The sequence below is a fragment of the Colossoma macropomum genome, unplaced genomic scaffold (assembly GCF_904425465.1).
Source record: "Colossoma macropomum unplaced genomic scaffold, Colossoma_macropomum, whole genome shotgun sequence".
Taxonomy (NCBI): domain Eukaryota; kingdom Metazoa; phylum Chordata; class Actinopteri; order Characiformes; family Serrasalmidae; genus Colossoma; species Colossoma macropomum.
In genome coordinates, this window is record NW_023494809.1 from 15,060,470 (window position 1) to 15,078,877 (window position 18,408).

Here is an 18,408-nt window from a genome sequence, read left to right on the forward strand (position 1 = left end):
GTTACTCTTTAATACCATGTGAATAACGTTGAACTGCTCTCTTGTATGAAACTGTTATTGTTGTTATTTTGTATATTTTAATGATCCTTTTATTACTTTTAATGACTCACCCAAAGCATGCCAAATGTTTTACTTGCAGGGTTGTTTCCCATTTCCCATTTTGGTCCTCATTCTATCATGAAAACAGGTGTTTAATATGTCATTTGAATATGTATGAAATGAGAGGTTTATATCAGCTAGAGGTTGTCACATCAGCTGCAAAAGTTCTGGTGTACAAAGTCAGTAGAACAAAGAAGCTTCAGCACAATCGTCCAAAGACTATAAAACCCTGTAAAACCTCAGTTTGTTCCTCATATTAGTCAAAATAAAGGTGATATCAGGTCAGTAACGTAACAGCTGAATCTCATGTTTCTCCACAAAGAGAACTTCACAGATTAAACCTTGAGTTTAAGACAAAATAAAACTTTATCTAAAGCTTCTGATAAGACCAGTAGTGACCTGTGGCCCAGTTGTCAAAAGAGCTGAATTTGAACAGTATAGAGAATTATATGGAATAGGCGTAAAACAGATACAATATCGGTTGGTATGCGACACACTGTTCAGTGCTTCTATTGAATATCCCAGGAAACACGTCCATGTTGGACCTTAGTGGGGCCATTATGGGCTGCTTGTAATTGGGCCCCTAGTCGGTGATGGCCAAATATTTAGCCCACAGTGGCCCCTTTTCTGGACCCACATAAACATGTCTGCTGGAATATTAGATAAACAAATCATTTATACACAACAAATATATTGTTAACCTATTTCTAGACTCCTTAACAGCAGAAAAAATGGGATAAATCATAGTATTGATCCCTTGGTAGAAAATTGCAGCTAGCAGTGCCCCCACATGGCCTCAATAATTACTGCATAGATGACCATCTCAGAAAATTAACTCTGTTGATGGTAATGAGATCATTCACCTTTTCACCATATGACTACAGAGTTTACTCAGTATAACAATGATCAGAAGCTAAGTAAAGTATTCAAAATACTCTTTACAGGAGTACAAAAATAGTATAAAGGAGTTTCCCCAAATTTCTGCATAATTGAATGGTTAAGATATAAACAGTCATTGAGTGGTTTGGTGTGAAATGGTCCATTCTAGAGAAGCTTACCGAGAGAGAATTGTTCACAGTGGTGGTGACAGGAAGCAGACGTGCAGCGTCCACCGTGGGTCACCATCAAAGCAATCACCACTACAGCTTTCGATGATCTTAAAAATCGCCATGGTTATACCTCCAGCAGGGTGGACTACTGTACTGGTCTCTTAGCTGGACTTCCCAAAAAGACCATTAAATAGCTGCAGCTTATTCAGAATGCTGCTGTATAAGATTTCACCAGGACTAAGAAAACAGAGCACATTACTCCAGTTCTAAAATCTTTACAGCGGCTTGACATTAGTTGCAGAAGTGCTGCTACTAGTCTATAAATCACTGAATGAATTAGGCTCAGAATGAATCTCTGACGTGTTTAAAGAATACAAAACAAGTAGATCTCCATGGATACAGGACAGATAGTGGAGCCTAGAGCCCAAACTAAACATGGTGAAGTGGCATTTAGCTGTTATGCTGCATGCAACTGGAACAAACTGCCAGAAGACCTTAGATGTGCTCCAAATGAAGCAATTTTTAAATCCAAGTTAAAATATTTTTCTTCTTATGTGCCCTTATGTGTTTTTTCAGATTTACCATTATTTAACTGACAACATTTCATATAAATAGTTTCTCTACAAATCAATCCACAGAAAGACTGGCATCTCCACCACTAAATAATGTCTGAAACCTGGGTGGAATTGCCCTTTACTGCAACGATTCGAATGTTATGAAGGGAATATATTTAAGTGAAGACAAGAAAACAGGTTCAGATTTGTATTTCATTCACCGTTTATTGTTTTTCTTAGAACAAAATAAATTCTTAAGAAAATTATGAGCTAGCTGTACCAAATACAAGCAGAATGTATTTGCCCACGTGGGAGGCAAAAGGCAAATTATTTTCTCTAAATTTATAACATGAATTCCTATGTATGGACAAAAGTGTTTTGGCAGTAGACTAGCAGAGCACTGCAGTGCAAAATTATAACCGAGTAAAAATAACAATAATGATAAATGTTTTCTAGTGGGCTACTTTAACACAGCACTTTACTACAATAATTACACAAATTTAGGCAAAAGGACTTTCGCTGGTGCTCCAAACGTAGAACATACACATATACGAACACGCACTCACACCTTGAAATCCTGATAGAGCACCTGAATCTTTTCCATGTTCCTATTTTATACCTGCTTAAAACACAGAAATATCAACGTTTTGGTATAGTTAGGCACTTTTAGGCAGTTTTTATTTGCCTTTCGTATTGGCACAGCTGAACCATGGTTTGAAATGCATGTTGGGACTTGTAGGATGAAGCTTCAAGCATACAAAAGCACGCAGCGCTTGGACCCCTTTTGGTCTGGGAGGAAATACGAAGCCCATTCCAAAACAAAATAAAAGACCACATGACCTCTTCTCTGACCACTTCTTGCAGCTGTAGATATGAAATGAGGTTTGTGTGATCTAGTAAGCTGAGCTAAGGGCAGTAACTGCCCCATAACATACATCTTTCACTTAGGCAAGAAGGGCACAAGGTCTGTCCCAGACTTATGGAGCCTGTGCAATGCACGTTTTCCACTTTTTCCTGCTGTGTCGCGTCATGAAGTGATCATCGATTAGACCAGGAGTTGAATCAGGGTCGGCTAGAGCAGGAAAAGTCAAACCTGCAGTGCAGGGGCTCTCCTGGACCAGCACTGAGGAGCGCTGCGCTGGGGAATGATCTGGAAATGGGCTGGAGAAGCGGGAATGGACAGTAGAGGGTCATTTATGATGATTTTTCCTTCTTCACTCGCGGAGAATCTGCTCCGTTAGTGCTGACAGATCCGTTCACACCATTGGCTGCAAAGACAGAGCAATTATTAATGAACTTACTTTCATTTAAAACTACTCTAATTTACATTAATGCTCTAAATGGCATTTGCGCTGAAGAGCTTATAAGTTCTACAGGTCGTGATTTGTGGAGATCAGAACAGAAAAATCACATAAAGCCTGAAAATATTTGTCTGAAAATGTCTGTCTTCTTCTTTTGCTTTATTTTCAGTTTTTTTTACTTTGTGATTTTATATTCCCCCTTCCTTGCTTTTCTTTTCTTCTTTCTCTCCTTTACTCTTTCCTTTTTCCCCTCATGTTCTTTTTGCTTTCTTTCTCCATTACTAACATTTTTCCTTCCTTCTCTTCTTTATTTTTCACCCTTGCTTCCTTTATTCTTTATTTCTTCTCTCATTCAGTTATTCCTTTCTTCCATCTGTTCTGTTTTTCTTTTTCCTTCAGTCCAATTCCCTTATTTAAACTTTTCCTTTCTTTCCTTCGCTCACTTTCTGCCTTCATGATCTTTTTCTTTCCTCCTCCATTTCTAAATTCTCCCCCCCCTCCATTCTTCATTTTTCTTCCCTCCTTTCTATTTTTTGTAATTAAAGTTTGAATTCTGCTACTAATTATTCTATGATATTTTCTTGCCTTCAGTGCACTTCAGGACATGCAAAGCTAGTTTGTATTTGAAACACACCCCCGTTCTGCGGTTTTGAAGTGATAAAATAAGTTAAACAAACAAACAAAAGCAAATATGACTAATGATTATGCTAGTAAGTGTGGTGTGTATTATGGTAAGTTTCTAGAGTGAGTTATTAAAGCACTTTAAATGTTATTAGTTTTCAGACTCGTCCTAATTTTACACTGCATACAGGCTTTTACTAAATGTGAATGTAAACAGATTGAACTTGCTCTCTGACCTTTCCTGGACTTGCCCTTGGCAGAGGATGATTTCTTCTTTAAGGCCGTGGTCTGAGCGTGCTCTCTCCACCGCCGCAGCTGGAAGTTGATGAATTTCCACATCATGAAGGCCTGAGAGGTGCAGATAGCAGCCAGCACCGTCACCCTGAGCAACAAACATCACAACATACAGAACAGGAAATAAAGCAAAACAACCATCACTTCTCTGTCCTCTCTAACTTTAGCCTGTAAACTGTAATGATCGTTACACTTAAAATAAGCCTCAGCAATGCAGTGATATGATTTTGCAGGTAAAATTTAAACTGTTTGAAATTTCAAATTTGTCACATTTAAAGAGCCCACACCCTACATTTTTCTTGCATTTAATTTTTCCCATGGGCTTCACTTAAAGTTTGCATGGTTTTATGCACCAGAAACAGGCATAACTCAATTTTATACAATCATTTTCAATTCTTTATACACCTTAATATATAGTATACTTAGTATATGTTTCTACTTGGATTTTAAGACTGATATATGTAAATGAGCTCTGTTCTGACTGTCTGTGCCTCAATCAAAAAACAGTCCAGACTTCAGCATGACTGGGTGGGGCTAAACTGCTGCAGGCTAAACAATGGATATATGAAATATCTTGTTTTTGTGACATCACAAAAACAGATTCAAAACAGGCTGATTTTTAAACTTTTACGTATATGGACGGCATGTACTGGGGAGTGTACAGTACATTTCAAAACTAAAACTGTACATATTTCATCAAACTTATTTTCTTTAAAAAGCGAGAAAAATTCAGGTTTTCATTGATTCTACTTTGTGCGCAGCTATTTCTTGAATGGTTCATGCTGTTCTACCTGATGAAGAGCACGTTAAAGTTCCCCTCGCTGAGGCTGAGCCCTTGCTGTTCAGCTCCAGCCAGGCCAAAGCCCACAGTCAGCACGGACAGAGAGAGAGTCAGCAAACGGGCCAGCACGAAGAGTACAGCCCAAACACTGAACCTGCAAAAACACACGATAAACAAAAGGTTTCAAAATGGGCATTTATTGTTAATTTTCAGAAGTTTGTAAATAACCATGCCATGTTTGTCAGTTTGCAGTAATATACTATATTAAAAATAGGGAACCAAACCTGAAGGAATCACTGACAAAAGCCCTAACTTAGGAATAACTGGGATTTTGGGTGACATGGGCCCCAGAAAAATTTGATTGGTCCGCATAGGTCCCCCTAACTTTTTAGAAATGAGGACAAAGTGTTTGTTTTATTAGAATCAGGGATGCATAAAAATTTCAGCTACTAAAACATTTCAGCCAAAGTTAGTTTACAAAACAACCCACACACACAACAACTTTGTCTTCAAATTTTTGGTCAAAATATATTATTATTATTATTATTATTATTATTAATAATAATAATAATAATAATAATAATTAAATAGGTCTACAACAAAGCATCAAAATCAAACTCTTAACAAATAATTTTAATGGTAATGGTAATGAAAATGAGGCACAGTGATTAAAATGCTATGTTTCTTTGGTCTCCTGCACCAGTCAGCACAGACCTGTTCAATCAGTTCGTGATCAGCAGATCTACAGTGAAAAGATTGGGCGTGTAGTTTTATTTGAAGCAGTTAATAGCTAGTAAGTTATCCTCACGTATTTGCTGACTTGTTTCCTGCAGGTCTGTATTGGTTGTAAATGAACAATAACCTGCTCCTACACATTATGCAAAAACAATGGCCTGTAAGTAGTACACGGGCCCAAAAAGGGTTCTTTGTGATATGCCATTTAAAATAAATAAAATAAAATGTACATATTTTTTATTTACATATTTTATTGTTCACTTTACGTAGTTTGGACGGAGAGCTTTTTGGCGGACCACTTTTATAAACGAGATGTTTCAAATATCTCTCTTAAGAGAGGAACCAAAAGTGCTTCTTCTAATGCAGGGGCTGTTGACATTTTCCACCTCAGGGTCCACCTGTTTATAAATGGAAAGCATAGAGGCCTACAGTAAATTAACTTTTTGAAAAATGTGTGTGTGTGTTTTTTTTTTTAAAAAAGCCAACACTGAAAACCAGAGAACTAGGGCCTAAAAAGTCCAGTGTCCATTTCAGTTCAGTCACAGAAACCCTAAAATAAAACCTTAAAATCTGTAATAATTAGACTGGTGTTGATCAAAAATTTGAGCTGACAATAACTGTTAAATATCTAATAGCAATTACTGATTTAATTGTTTTTTTGTTTTTTTTTTCAACTAATAAAGTAGAAGTAAAGAAGCTAAAATGGCTTATTAGCAATCCTGCTTTCTGGCTCTTTACTTTGCAGGTAAGAAGAGATAATACACTGCACTGTTTTGTACCTAAGTTTCTAGAGTTACACAGTCAACCAAACCTTACGCTGACCTCGAGACTGTGAAAATGTGAGGGAAAAACACCTGCTCTGCAAGCATACATGCTAAAATTAGTGTTAGCTATATTAGCTAGCAAACAAACAAATAAACAACAAAAACTATTTTTCCACAAATGTCTTAAAGCACATTTAGAACTAGAAGAGTTAGAAGAAACATCTGATTTCATTTATTTGGCTCAAGTCAACTAATGAAAACGCATCCAGCTCACATTATACTTATACTACAATTTGTCAAATCTAATAACTGTGGAAAACAGTTGCATCAGACTAAATAATTGTGATTCTCAAAAAACTGATCAAGCGATTTTGTAATAATTGTAAAAGGCTCGGTAATCACATTAAAGAGAGGGCACATTAGGACTGTAATGTTGTGGAAACAACTATTTGCAGTCCAGCCCATCCCTCTTGATCTCTGCTGCTTTATGACTGATTTATCAATTTGAATTTAAGGTCTTGACCTAAAAATACACTGTGATCCATGTGCCAAAATCAAATGCATATCTTCACTGTTATTTTATTGCTCTTCTGTTGTTTACATGGATGATAAGAGTGTCTCTCAAACGTCAGATTATGCAGACAGTTTAAAACACTGACATGCTGCTAGAAGAAGAGAAAAGCTGATGTTGGTGCAGAAAATCGTACAAATGTGCTTGTACCTGCGTCAAACTGGAGTAGGGTTCATTGGGAAAAAGAGCGAGACCCACAATTTCGACAGAGAATGGTTCAGTTGGTGCGGACCCCAGGGCGGGAAGAGTATTCACACAACCATTCAAAGCGGGCCAAACTAAAGAAGTTCAATAGGTTCACACCCAACAAGGTAGATGTGAAAGCGCCCATAGAACCTTTTTCGTCTCCGCCTTCATTAACTTCTGCAATGCTTTTACTTATACATCTCCATTAATATTTATATTGTTTTTCCATGTTAAGACTTAAATTGCAGGTAACAGCCCACTAGGAACTACTGCCTCGAGTACAAGCCTGCAGACCACTAGAGGGTGCGTCCTTGCCCACTTGTGGTCTGCAGCCCAGACCTTGAGAAATCCTGTCTGTGGCATCATATAAAGTACCGTTTGGGCAATGTTAAAAAATAACAGTGTAGGTGGTTCTCGGCCACATCGAGCAACGAAACCCATCTGACCCTCTGATGATAGACGTCTGGCTTATGAGAATAATGTATATTGAACTGCAATTAGTTTACTGCGTTAAGCTATTCAAAGCACCCAATGTGGATGCTGTAGTTCAGTAACTTACCCCGCCTGTCTCTCCTCATTGCTGAAGTAAATGATCCTTGACACGTGGAAGAGAAGCTCCACAAAGTAATGCAGCACCAGCAGCACCAGACCCAGACGGTTCAGACTGAAAAGACAGTCAACATGTAAACAGGCTATACGACAGATTCTGGCACTGACAGAAGACACTGATGCTTATTAAAGTTGCAATGTTTTGAAACGTTAATGATGCTTACTTCACACATAACTCATTTCAAAAAAGCATTTCCATGATCTGGGCCCTTCGAAGACTTTTACACAGAACTTTACATAAGGATCAACCATTTTGTGGTTCTATGTAACTTTGAATAAGAGTAAATTTATTAAGGAAAGAACAACTACTCTCCAGTTATATTTTGTGTCATAATAATAACAGAATTATTATTTATGGTGCAGAAACCAAGAAATCAGTTTTGCGTACTTGAGGATGTAAGCCCCTGCAATGTGGACGAGGTACAAACTGATATAAACCAGCTGACGGGGAATGTCCTCCTGGAAAACAAAACCAAAAACAATTTGCACATTCTGCATTGAAGTATCCGCTTAAATATAACATATATACACACAAAGCTCTACAGCCTTACTGTTACTGTACAAGAGACTAAAAGTATTTTTAACTATTTTATCGTCACTGTGCAGTATTTCCTTAAACTACAACCTCAGTAAACACTGAAATCTCTGGAGAGACAAACCTCTCCCCTGACAAAGACAGGAAGTGATGTTTCACATTCAAAACAAGGCCTTCTGGAAATGCCATGCTGAGTTCACACTCACTTTCTTGATCTTCTGGAAGTAGAGTTCAGGAAGAGCGTGGAGCCAGTAGCCGAGCTGACAGATGTAGTAAAACTTCATTTGGAACCTGCATGGTCCAATCAGAAAATTGGCAACAGGTCAGACATCAACATTAAAGCGATACTTTGACAAAATAACAAATGTACACCAAATAGAGTCAATCAGCCAAGACATGTATGGTGTCTAAAGTTCCCTTATTGAGATATAGCACTGGATTCGAAATCGAAGGGGGGAAAACTGTATATACCTACATTTTCATAAGTTTACAAAAAATTCTGACTACAGTATTTGTTTATTTATGCAATTTAAAAGCCTCAAATCCAGTATTTTACTTGCATTTTATTAGTCTTTTTTACTCCTAATGTCCAGTGTTTTTGTTGGGTTATATACCAAAACAGTCAACATTTTTACATGACTACTTTTAAACCTCTTTTCAAACATTATCACTTTCTGAGACTATACTGACCATAATACATTAGCATAACTAAAATTAGTAGCAGTCATCTTGAAGCCTGAATATTGTCCATACTTTTGTAGTCAGCACAATGCCAACTGGTGTACATAAGGTTCCATTACTTGTTAAGGCCACTGCGTACCGGACTCAGTAGTAAGAAGATCACACACAAAAAAAGGCACTTGCACATGTCCTCCCTCTCAGCCTACAGGCGTTTAGCCCAGTCTATCCATGTTGAAGCTATAAGGAGTGTTTCAGGCACGACTGATTGTTTTGGCCTGACTATATAATACACGGCAGAGCTCACATATATCAGTCTTAGAGGCAGAGTAACAAAAACAGCCTATTTAATTTTAAAGAATTTAAAGAGGTTTTAAGATAGTTATGTAAAAAAGAATTATAACTGTTTTGGTACATAAACCAACAAAAACATTTACTTTATGGGGGAAAAAAAAAGTTAAAAAAGAATGTAGAATTTGGGCCCTTTAAAACTATATCTCAGCAGTTAGTGTATATTTGCCGGTATAAAGACTAAAGAACGTTAGAATAAACACAAAAACCATAAGAACAGTCGCCAGTAGTCAAAACATGTTTTCAGGAAGGTTAGGAACATGCAGGTTTGTACACTGAACAAAAATATACATTTTTTACTGAAAATATTTCACAGATCTTACAGTAAAATCTTTTCAGTAAAAAAAAAAAAAGTTTTGTGTATATTTTTATTTACTGCACATTGAATGCGTTGTGGTGAAAGTGGTGATAAATATCAGGTTTAAGTACATTCCGCTAACTTTAACTGAATAGAACTCTCAACACTGTACTTTATAAACGCTTTAGAAATGCGTTGTTTTGGAGATAAAAGAAATTTCATTCTGAATCAAACTCTACAAGAAAAATGAGTTCTTTGAGTGGTTCCACAGAAGAACCACTTCTGGTTCCCTTGAGAAAGAAAGAAAAAAACTTGAAAAACAGATGCGTACATGAAGGTTTAAAGGGCCTTCACGTAAGTAAAAATTCTTGACCAATTTAATGGTTCTCAGCATTTTTACATGGAGGTTCTTTACATTTTAAACTTCTTCACACCCTCACATTCATGTTTCATTTATAAAAATGGTTCCCTGAGCAATGATTCACTGAATGGTTTTTAGGGAAACCAAAAGGGGTTCTTCTAGGGCACCACACAAAGAACCCTTTATGTCACCTTTATTTTTAACCATGCCCACATACAGTGCAGTACATGCAGCAAACCACAGGAAATTAACTGTGATTATGAGAGAGACAGAGTTTATTTATACTTATTTGTTTACAACTTGTACTCTGTATTGTCTTTTTCATAAGCTCCAGTTTCACCAAGATAAATGTGTTGTACATGCTGCTGATGTTGGATAGTTTAATAAGTGAAGCTGAATTAACTTGAACACTGAGTGAAGCGGGGAATCAAGTTTACACATTATAAATGTGATTAATGACTCAGAATGAATCAGAGGAACAGACAGTGATGAGTGATAGAAACACTGCCGAAAGAATCTCTTAATCTTCTCATCCTACATCCAGCAAATCATTCATCTTCACCCCCACCTTCATCGCACCACGTTAATCAATTATTTTTTAACAAACTCTTTGAAGTAAAGTATTTTGTATTTTTTAATGCATTATAAAAAGGTATAACTTCATTTAAACTAAAAAATCAAGTTCAATCGAGTAATGTAACTTACATTTTTAATGTTCTTAAACAGAACATTAAAAACCTCACAACTAAAAAACATTTAATTTATTTCACTTGAATAATCTGATAAATGGATGAGGTAAGCAGGAAATAAAGTCATTGGTTGCCTGATGCTTTGACACATCACCACGGTGAGAGCTACTTACGGCATTAGCGTGTGAGGGTAGCCTTCCCACAGACTGACAGGGTTGGACAGGATATTTTCCTGCAGTCAAACAGAGTAAAATTAATGGCGCATCAACGACAGCAACACTAACCTCTATAATAAAACCGATCTGTTTGATGAGAAATATCTTACGGAGAACAGAATGCTGGCACCCCATGCGCACGAGAACAGGTAGAAGGCACTCAGCTGGCCAGACTCATTAAACTTGCTGTGTTTGGTCTTGGAGAAATGCATCTTCCTGTTGATTTTCTGCATGGAAATGAAATAAACATGTAAGTAAGGACATAATTCACCACTATTAGAGCTTTATTCAAGCTTCAGTGGAACTGGAGCAGCACCACTGAGCAACATAGACCGATAAAGCCACACCAACATCAACTTTTCACCTACGATTTGACAGAATGCTCAACTAAGAGTGAACGATGCACATAAAAACAAAACATTACAATGTTTAAATGCATTTTTCATTCAGCTCGTGAGGTCTGTGAGCAACACTCTTAAAAGCACCAAAAATGGGTTCTTTGCCGTAGAAGAACCACCTAAAAACCTTTCAAAAGTTGGTTCTCTAGAGAGCTTTTTAATGAGAGATGTGAGTATGAAGAAATATGTACATAATGTAAAGATTACTGGAATAACTCAAATTGATACAGAACCTTTACATTATGTGGATGTCCTTCAAACCTTTAAAAGTCACTTCACACTCACAAGTCTCTTTTTCAAACAGGGTTCCTAAGGGAACCAAAAGTGGTTCGTCTATGGAATTGTTCAAAGAGCAAATTACAGCTGTTCTTTTTCAGTGAAATGGAACAGACAGAAAAACAGCAAAACAGTAGTGCTACTTTTAACTATTTAAAATAATAAGAAGTAAACTGTACACATTTATCAAAAAATGAATGAAAAAATAAGATGATGCCATCATGGGCCAATATTCAATCAGCTACAGTGTTACTATGCAGTTACTCTACACTGGCTGGTTGTTTACAGGCTCTCTATAATTAGCCCAAAATAGGGGTCAGGCCACGTGGCAAAAAAATCTCATCACAATTTCACGATACACAATACAGAGCACAATATTTACATTTTCCTGAGATTTCATAAGTTGTAAAAGACAAAACAGCATTTCACTCACTGCGCTACACTAAATCCAATTAAACAGGACTAATCTCTTAATAATAAAATGTGTGTTTAAGTACTAACCATGTCTATGATACATCCAGAAATACGATTTTCTGTTAAGTATTTTATCATAATAATAATAATAATAATAATAATAATAATAATTATTATAATAATAACAACAACAACAACAACAACAACAACAACAACAACAACAATAATACTAATAAAGTATCATCCTGTCAGGCACCCCCTCCACACCAGTGTGATGCTATTAAAGGCTACGGTGTCAGAATGTCCTACGATGTTTTAGGTACAGCAGCGTCAAGACAGGATTGATTTCATAGGACACATTAGCATATTAGCAAGTTGGCCCTCAATGCCCCATGTTCACAGCTAAATTTAATTAGAAACAAATTTTAAAAATTATAAAACTTGAAAAAAGCAAAAATACAGAAAAGCTGAAAAAAAAATCTGTCATCAAACACTTACATCAAGAACATACTCCTGGATTATGGCATGCATGATTATGGCCACGAGCATGTAGAAGAAGATGGTAGCCATGTCCTTCAGACCATGGTGGAAGTAATTTATAGCTGTTTCCTCTGAGCCTTCTGACAATCAGATAAACACAAACATCAGTGATGATGCCCAGACTCAACTCACACAAAATAAGCTGTAATATTCTAACAGAAAAAACAGTGAAATCACAGTGAAAGTCCCCTGGCTGTGCACTAGCTGTGTAAAGTGTGTATGCATGTACTATAAGTGGTTCTGATAATAATAATAATAATAATAATAATAATAATGATAATAATAATAAAGCACTTTTCATACATGTAGCAGCTCAAAGTGTTTCACCATGAAACAGTAAGTTAACAAAAGCACAAACACACAAGATGAAAATAGTAATAACATTAAAATGACAAAGAAGATAAAGTAAAGACACAACTGGCAAACATTATAAATTTCAATAAAAGCTAAACTAAAAAGATATGTTTACAGATTCCTCTTAAAAGTGTATAACAAATGTTATAGCCTAACTGTGAAAGGAAAGAAGTTATGAATAATGGTTCACTTAATAAGACAAACAATTTCTTAATGACCTTGAAATGATTTCAGCAACTTAGTTCTATACAGGCTTATCATGCTGACCAATCAGTCTGGGGTGCTGCAAAATCACAAATTTCCATTAAAATCCAGACATGACCTATTTTAATAGGTCATAGGACATATATGAATCTTAAAGGAATGGATTGTAAAAAATCTAATTTACAAAATATCCCCACTTATGACAGATGAAGGTCATGAGCTGAGACGTCTAGCTACAAACATAACAATGATAAACACTGGAAGTCAATAGGTTCTCACTTACCATTTGCTGTTACTGTGACATTGTATTGGACAGTTATAAACAAAACTGCAATTTTTGACGTGATCTGTAAAAACAAAAAAGGAGCACAGATTTGCTAAATTTGCTAGTCAAAATAATCCAAGACTACATTTTTTGCAAAAATCAAAAAGCCTCTGCTCACCTCCCCAACTTTAATTACTTGTACCTACACATTTTTGCTAACACACTTAACATACATTTACATGTATAGACAGTGCTACAGAATAAAGTTTATTTATTTTTACTGTAAATTGTGTAATTTCTTTTCAATATGAATTATTACTACTAGAGAGCATTTACATCAATACTATAACTCTAATAATAAACTAAGAATTTTGATTTACTGTTGTTATGGAGTACTTAGATTTCAAACTTTAAAGGGTAATGATGAGGATTATAATTATTTTTATATTATTAATCATTTATTATTACGCGACAACGTCCGTCACGTCAGCGTTCAAAAACTACAAGTCCCATGATGCACTCGGTCTGCTTAGGCTGGCGCTGCTTTTCGGAAAGAAAGCAGCTAAACTTGATTGTGGAATAAAACCGATGGCTGGAGGAGACAAAGCCACTAAAATTAACCACATTTCAGTAAATAAATGGGTTGAAATACTGAGTATATGATTAAATCGCTCTCCCGTGCCTGTGTACGTGAGAGAGTGTGTTCTGGGCTCTGAGCGCCCACTGACTGCCACGTAACACTAAAGCTGCACATACAGACTCAGCAGAATTTACCCTATAATAATCCAAATATTAGTAATAAGTCTTATTATTTGGCCAAAATGAGACGTCGAACCAGACTTAAACATCAATAAAATGCATTTAAACAGCTGTTTTATTTGCTGTAAGTTATTGGCTAGCTTGTAGCACCGCAGCTTTCAACACTGTCACATTTAACCACAGAAAAGGGAAGCAGGGCAGTTAGTTTAGATTTCAGAGAGATAAAAATAATTCAATACGTAGAAAGAATATAAAACGGCAACTAAAACCAAAGCTCAGCCAAAAAAAACGAAGCTGAAGTTGTCTTCTTTTTCGAATTTTCCGTTCCACCTTAAATGGCGCAGCAGCAGTTACATTCTGGCTCCTGAACCGGTAGAATGTAACTGCTGTGCCATTTAAGGTGGAACGGAAACTTCCAACAAGAAGCCAGTTTCAGCTTCGTCCATAAGGAAGGAAATAATAAGCGGGTGTATGAGTGAGAATGGATACTAAACTGTTCTACTTGAGCCCAAAAGAACTACAGAGACAGGCTCAGTTACCCTTTCGTAAACCTCTATGGTTGTGAAATGGTGCAAGATAAAGACTAAAATCCCACCTCAAACATGAGCCCCAGCAGGAACAGCATGGCCACACAGGAGACTATATCTGCGTGGTTCTGGATGATGAACTCGTGGCTCAGAACCGGAGGGTTTTTGTTAGTTTTCTTTCTGATGCCCATCCTGCTGGATTTCTGCTGGAAAAAGTCAAACTTTCGGAGTCGGAGCTGTTGAAGTGAAAGCGCACTGGCTGCTCTCTGCTCAACTCGCACTGCTTTCTCCGCCTTTAGCTCCATTCACTGGAGAACTGTGACGGTACACCAACGCTGTGGCGCACCCTGCTGGACTGGAGGCTCTTGGTGGCTCTTTCAAGGGCCAACGTTGTGGGAAAACTGACTTTCCCCCGTTTTTTTTAATAAAATAGTATGATGTAGTATATAAACATTGTTAAAGTTTCAAAACGTACAACAGTCTATAAAAGAAAACTAAGCTGCAGTTTTGAATTCATTGTTTTGTGATGTCATGTAAAAAAAAAATACATTTACGTATATCTGCCTGTTCGGCCTACAGCAGTTTAGCCCACCCTGTTCACACTGAGGCTATAAGGAGTGTTTCAGTTCAGACTGCTTTTTGAACTAGGCACAAAACTGGTCAGCCAACCAAAACATAGCTCATTTACATGTATTAGCTTTAAAGGCACAGTTCTGTAGGTTTTGTATATGTACAGTCATATGTATGCCAAAGTTTGGCCACCTCTTGTTGATTTTCTAAGTGAACTAATAATGAGGCTTTTATTTATTATTAAAGGTATTTATTTAAAGTTTCATACACGGAATATAAAGATGCAGCACTGGATGATTCTAAGGCACAATTTGGAACAGAGTTTGTCAGAAATTCAGAGATGTACAAAAGTGCTGAGATTTCAAAATAAATTGTAATAAATGTTATAGTCAAACAGAGAGCTGGAGGAGGGAAGCTAAAACTGCTCTAATATGATCTTGTTTTGTAGTACAAATTAATAGTCAGTTGTAGTTTGTTTGTTGTGCCTGTAGGAAGTCTTGCGAGCAATGCATTATAACAGTTGAGGCAAGAAAACACAAAAACATGGATTACTTTCTTGGCATCTTGTAACCAGAGGTAGGGTTTCACCCCTGCTATACTATAGGTCCAAAGGTTTGCGCATATCCCCTCTTATTAGTGAATTCAGCTGCGTTTAGCTGCATTCACTACTGATGCAGTAGTGCAGATAAACACACAGCCTTTATAATTGACATAGAAAAGCCCTGTTCTGGAGCAGCCCATATGAGCCTAAGATCAGCATGCCCAATGCCAAGCATTGGTTAGAGCCCTCCGGCCTTGGGCTGTGGAGCAGTGTTCTCTGGAGTGATGGAGTTCCATCCAATACCTTAGGGATGAGTTGTGATTCAGAACTAATCATTTAACATCAGTACCTGACCTCATTTATGCTCTTATGTCTGAATGCAATCAATCCTCACAGTAAAGTTCTAACATCTAGTGTAAAGCCTTCCCAGAAGAGGCTGTTTGTTTTAGTACTCTTGATTTTGGAAGAAACATTTTCACCAACTTTTGAGCATATTGAGCACACACACACACACACACACACACACACACACACACACACACACACACTTCCTAAGCTGCTTATCCTCCTGGGTCACATGGGTGCTGGAGCAAGCGCTCACTGGGTGACATGGAATAGGGAACATGGGCAGGGAACATCTTGGACAGGTCACCAGTCCATCATAGGGCAAACACACAGACATACACATTCACATACTTACACTTGGACTGCATGACTGACTGCATGTCTGTGGACTCTGAGAGGAAACCGGAGCACCCAGGGGGTTCTTTCCATGCAGCCATGGGGAGAACATGCAAGCTCCACTCAGAGAGGACACGGGTCACTCAGATGGCTGGGGAATCGAACCCAGGCCCCAGGCAGCGAGGCAACAGTGCTACTGCAAGGCAACAGTGCTACCAGCAACTGACTCCATGCTTTTGATAATCAAACCCAGACATCAATAGTGAGTTAACACATCCTCTACATACAACACACTTATGAACTTTTAAATGAATTATTACTGTTTATTTGCTGAGTTTGAAATATAGGAGGGAAAAAAATTAATAAAATGTTGCCTGTGCAAAAGTTATGACACATTTTATGTTTTATGTTTTGTTTTTTTTCTCCAAATATGTTAAACTCAGCAAACAAACAGTAATTGTATACTAAAAATAAGTATCTTTGTAGAGGATGTGTTAACTTCTCTTAGAAAATCAACAAAATGTCATTTGGGGGTGTTCAAATTTTCACATACAACTGATCTGATTCTGATATAGTGGCCAATGAGTATGAATATTTTATGTGATGTCCACCCTGTACTTGCGTCCTTCATGTCTTATTGCTTCTGTAAGTGTATGACCTCCTGAGTGTTTTCCTGCAGTATACCCTCACTCTGTATCTCTGCTCTCATTCTTGGTTAAGCTAAAAGATTTGATGTTCGTATTTTGTAATGGAGCACATTTTAGGACTGAGTCAATGTTGATAGTGAAGCAGGGGGTGCAGTCTGTAAGTCAGTCAGTCAGTAAATATGTCAGTCAGTGCTGTAATGCTGTACGTGTCTCTACTTATCTCTGCTTCTGAACGGCTTTCGGAGGAACAGCTGTGATAAGGAAGTCCTGAGTTTGCTGAAAACACTCAGTGAACTTTACGCACGCATTTAATTAGGTGTGCTCCCTCAGACAGGTCAAACTGCATTCACTCTGTAGAGCTTTTCCAGTGTAACTAAAGCAAACGCATATAAATGACCACTTACAGTACAGAGACACACAATTAGTGGATTTACAACATCGGATCAGGAATTCAAAACATGATCAGTATTTCTTCTGCAGAATTACTGCAAAAACTTCTTAGTTTAAAGCTGAGCTGTTAAGAGGAACCAGAGGCCTCTAGTATTCCATTCTAAATGGACTTCCATTTCTTTGGGGACTGTTTTGCCTCACAACACCCTGCATGTACCCTTCCACGATGAATGGATTTTAAAAGTATGTTTTAGACTGAAACCTTCTCAAAACAATTGTAAAACAATGTCTCAGACAACATGCATGTAATAACTATCTGTGAGGGAGCTTTTAGAGGTGGATGTCTGGTTCCTATCACCACCACTGTGAACAATTCTGACTTTATTGGCATTTCACACCAAACCACTCTGAATGATGTAGTTTTTATCTTGATTATGCAGACATTGTAGAAAATTGGCAAAATTCCCCTTTAAGATAAATTCTCAACATTTGCGTACAACTGATGAATGAACTTTTAATGAATCATTGCTTAAACATGAATCATTCAATCAAAAATGATCATTTTAAGATCAAATTGTGCACACAGTGTTTTATAAGGACTCAAAAGGAAAAACTCGGCAAGATTAAAACCTGCCCTGCATATTTTAGTGTTTTTATTTTTGTGTTCTTAGTCCACATATGGAAACTAAGCAGCAAAAACAGCCTGTTTTGAATTCGCAATAAACAACTCATATACTATTCAGCCTACAGCAGTCTAGCCCCACCCACCGAGGGAGTGTTCTCTGCCTTTGCTGCATTAATGAAAGAGTGCACTTGACTCACAAAATAAACCTTCACATGGTCAGTGTCACAGATTTGCTTAAATTTGAATAGTCATTGAAAAATTATGCAGAAACTTTAGTATTTCTTCATTTTTCTTCTCATAACTTTTTTGATTTTTTCAAACTTCTAAAACTTTCTGTTGTTTGTTTCCAGGTTTACATAAAAAATTCCCAAATTTTCAGCCTTTTGGAGCCTTATATGCTGTGTGCTGTATGAGTAGGCAGTTGGGGACTTTACAGGCTTTCCTGTGTAGATGTGAACATAGTGGAACTTTATGCCCACGTGTCAGTGCGTGTCTATTATGTCACACTGAGGCTATGGCTTTGTGA

At 37.2% G+C, this 18,408-nt stretch overlaps 1 protein-coding gene across 1 annotated transcript; it reads right to left on the reverse strand.

Moving 5' to 3' along the window:
* Nucleotides 1–1,901: 1,901 nt before the first annotated feature.
* On the reverse strand, nucleotides 1,902–14,745 carry tram1 (translocation associated membrane protein 1). The gene is made up of 11 exons (XM_036558591.1): nucleotides 14,497–14,745; nucleotides 13,161–13,224; nucleotides 12,278–12,399; nucleotides 10,802–10,918; nucleotides 10,650–10,708; nucleotides 8,306–8,390; nucleotides 7,953–8,023; nucleotides 7,515–7,619; nucleotides 4,710–4,853; nucleotides 3,861–4,006; nucleotides 1,902–2,970 (listed from the first exon to the last, which is right to left on the reverse strand). The coding sequence occupies exons 1-11, from the start codon at nucleotides 14,731–14,733 to the stop codon at nucleotides 2,897–2,899; spliced, it is 1,224 nt and encodes a 407-aa protein (XP_036414484.1). The 5' UTR covers nucleotides 14,734–14,745; the 3' UTR covers nucleotides 1,902–2,896.
* Nucleotides 14,746–18,408: the final 3,663 nt, after the last annotated feature.

What these genes read in the sequence shown, in the direction of transcription:
- tram1 (XM_036558591.1), bottom strand. Translation starts at nt 14,733, where the DNA reads ATGGAGCTAAAGGCGGAGAAAGCAGTGCGAGTTGAGCAGAGAGCAGCC. An exon ending in GCAGGGGCTTACATCCTCAA is followed by an intron (nt 7,620 to 7,952) that starts GTACGCAAAACT and finishes CTGTCTTTTCAG; the next exon opens with TCTGAACCGTCTGGGTCTGG. An exon ending in CAAGGGCAAGTCCAGGAAAG is followed by an intron (nt 2,971 to 3,860) that starts GTCAGAGAGCAA and finishes CTGTCTTTGCAG; the next exon opens with CCAATGGTGTGAACGGATCT.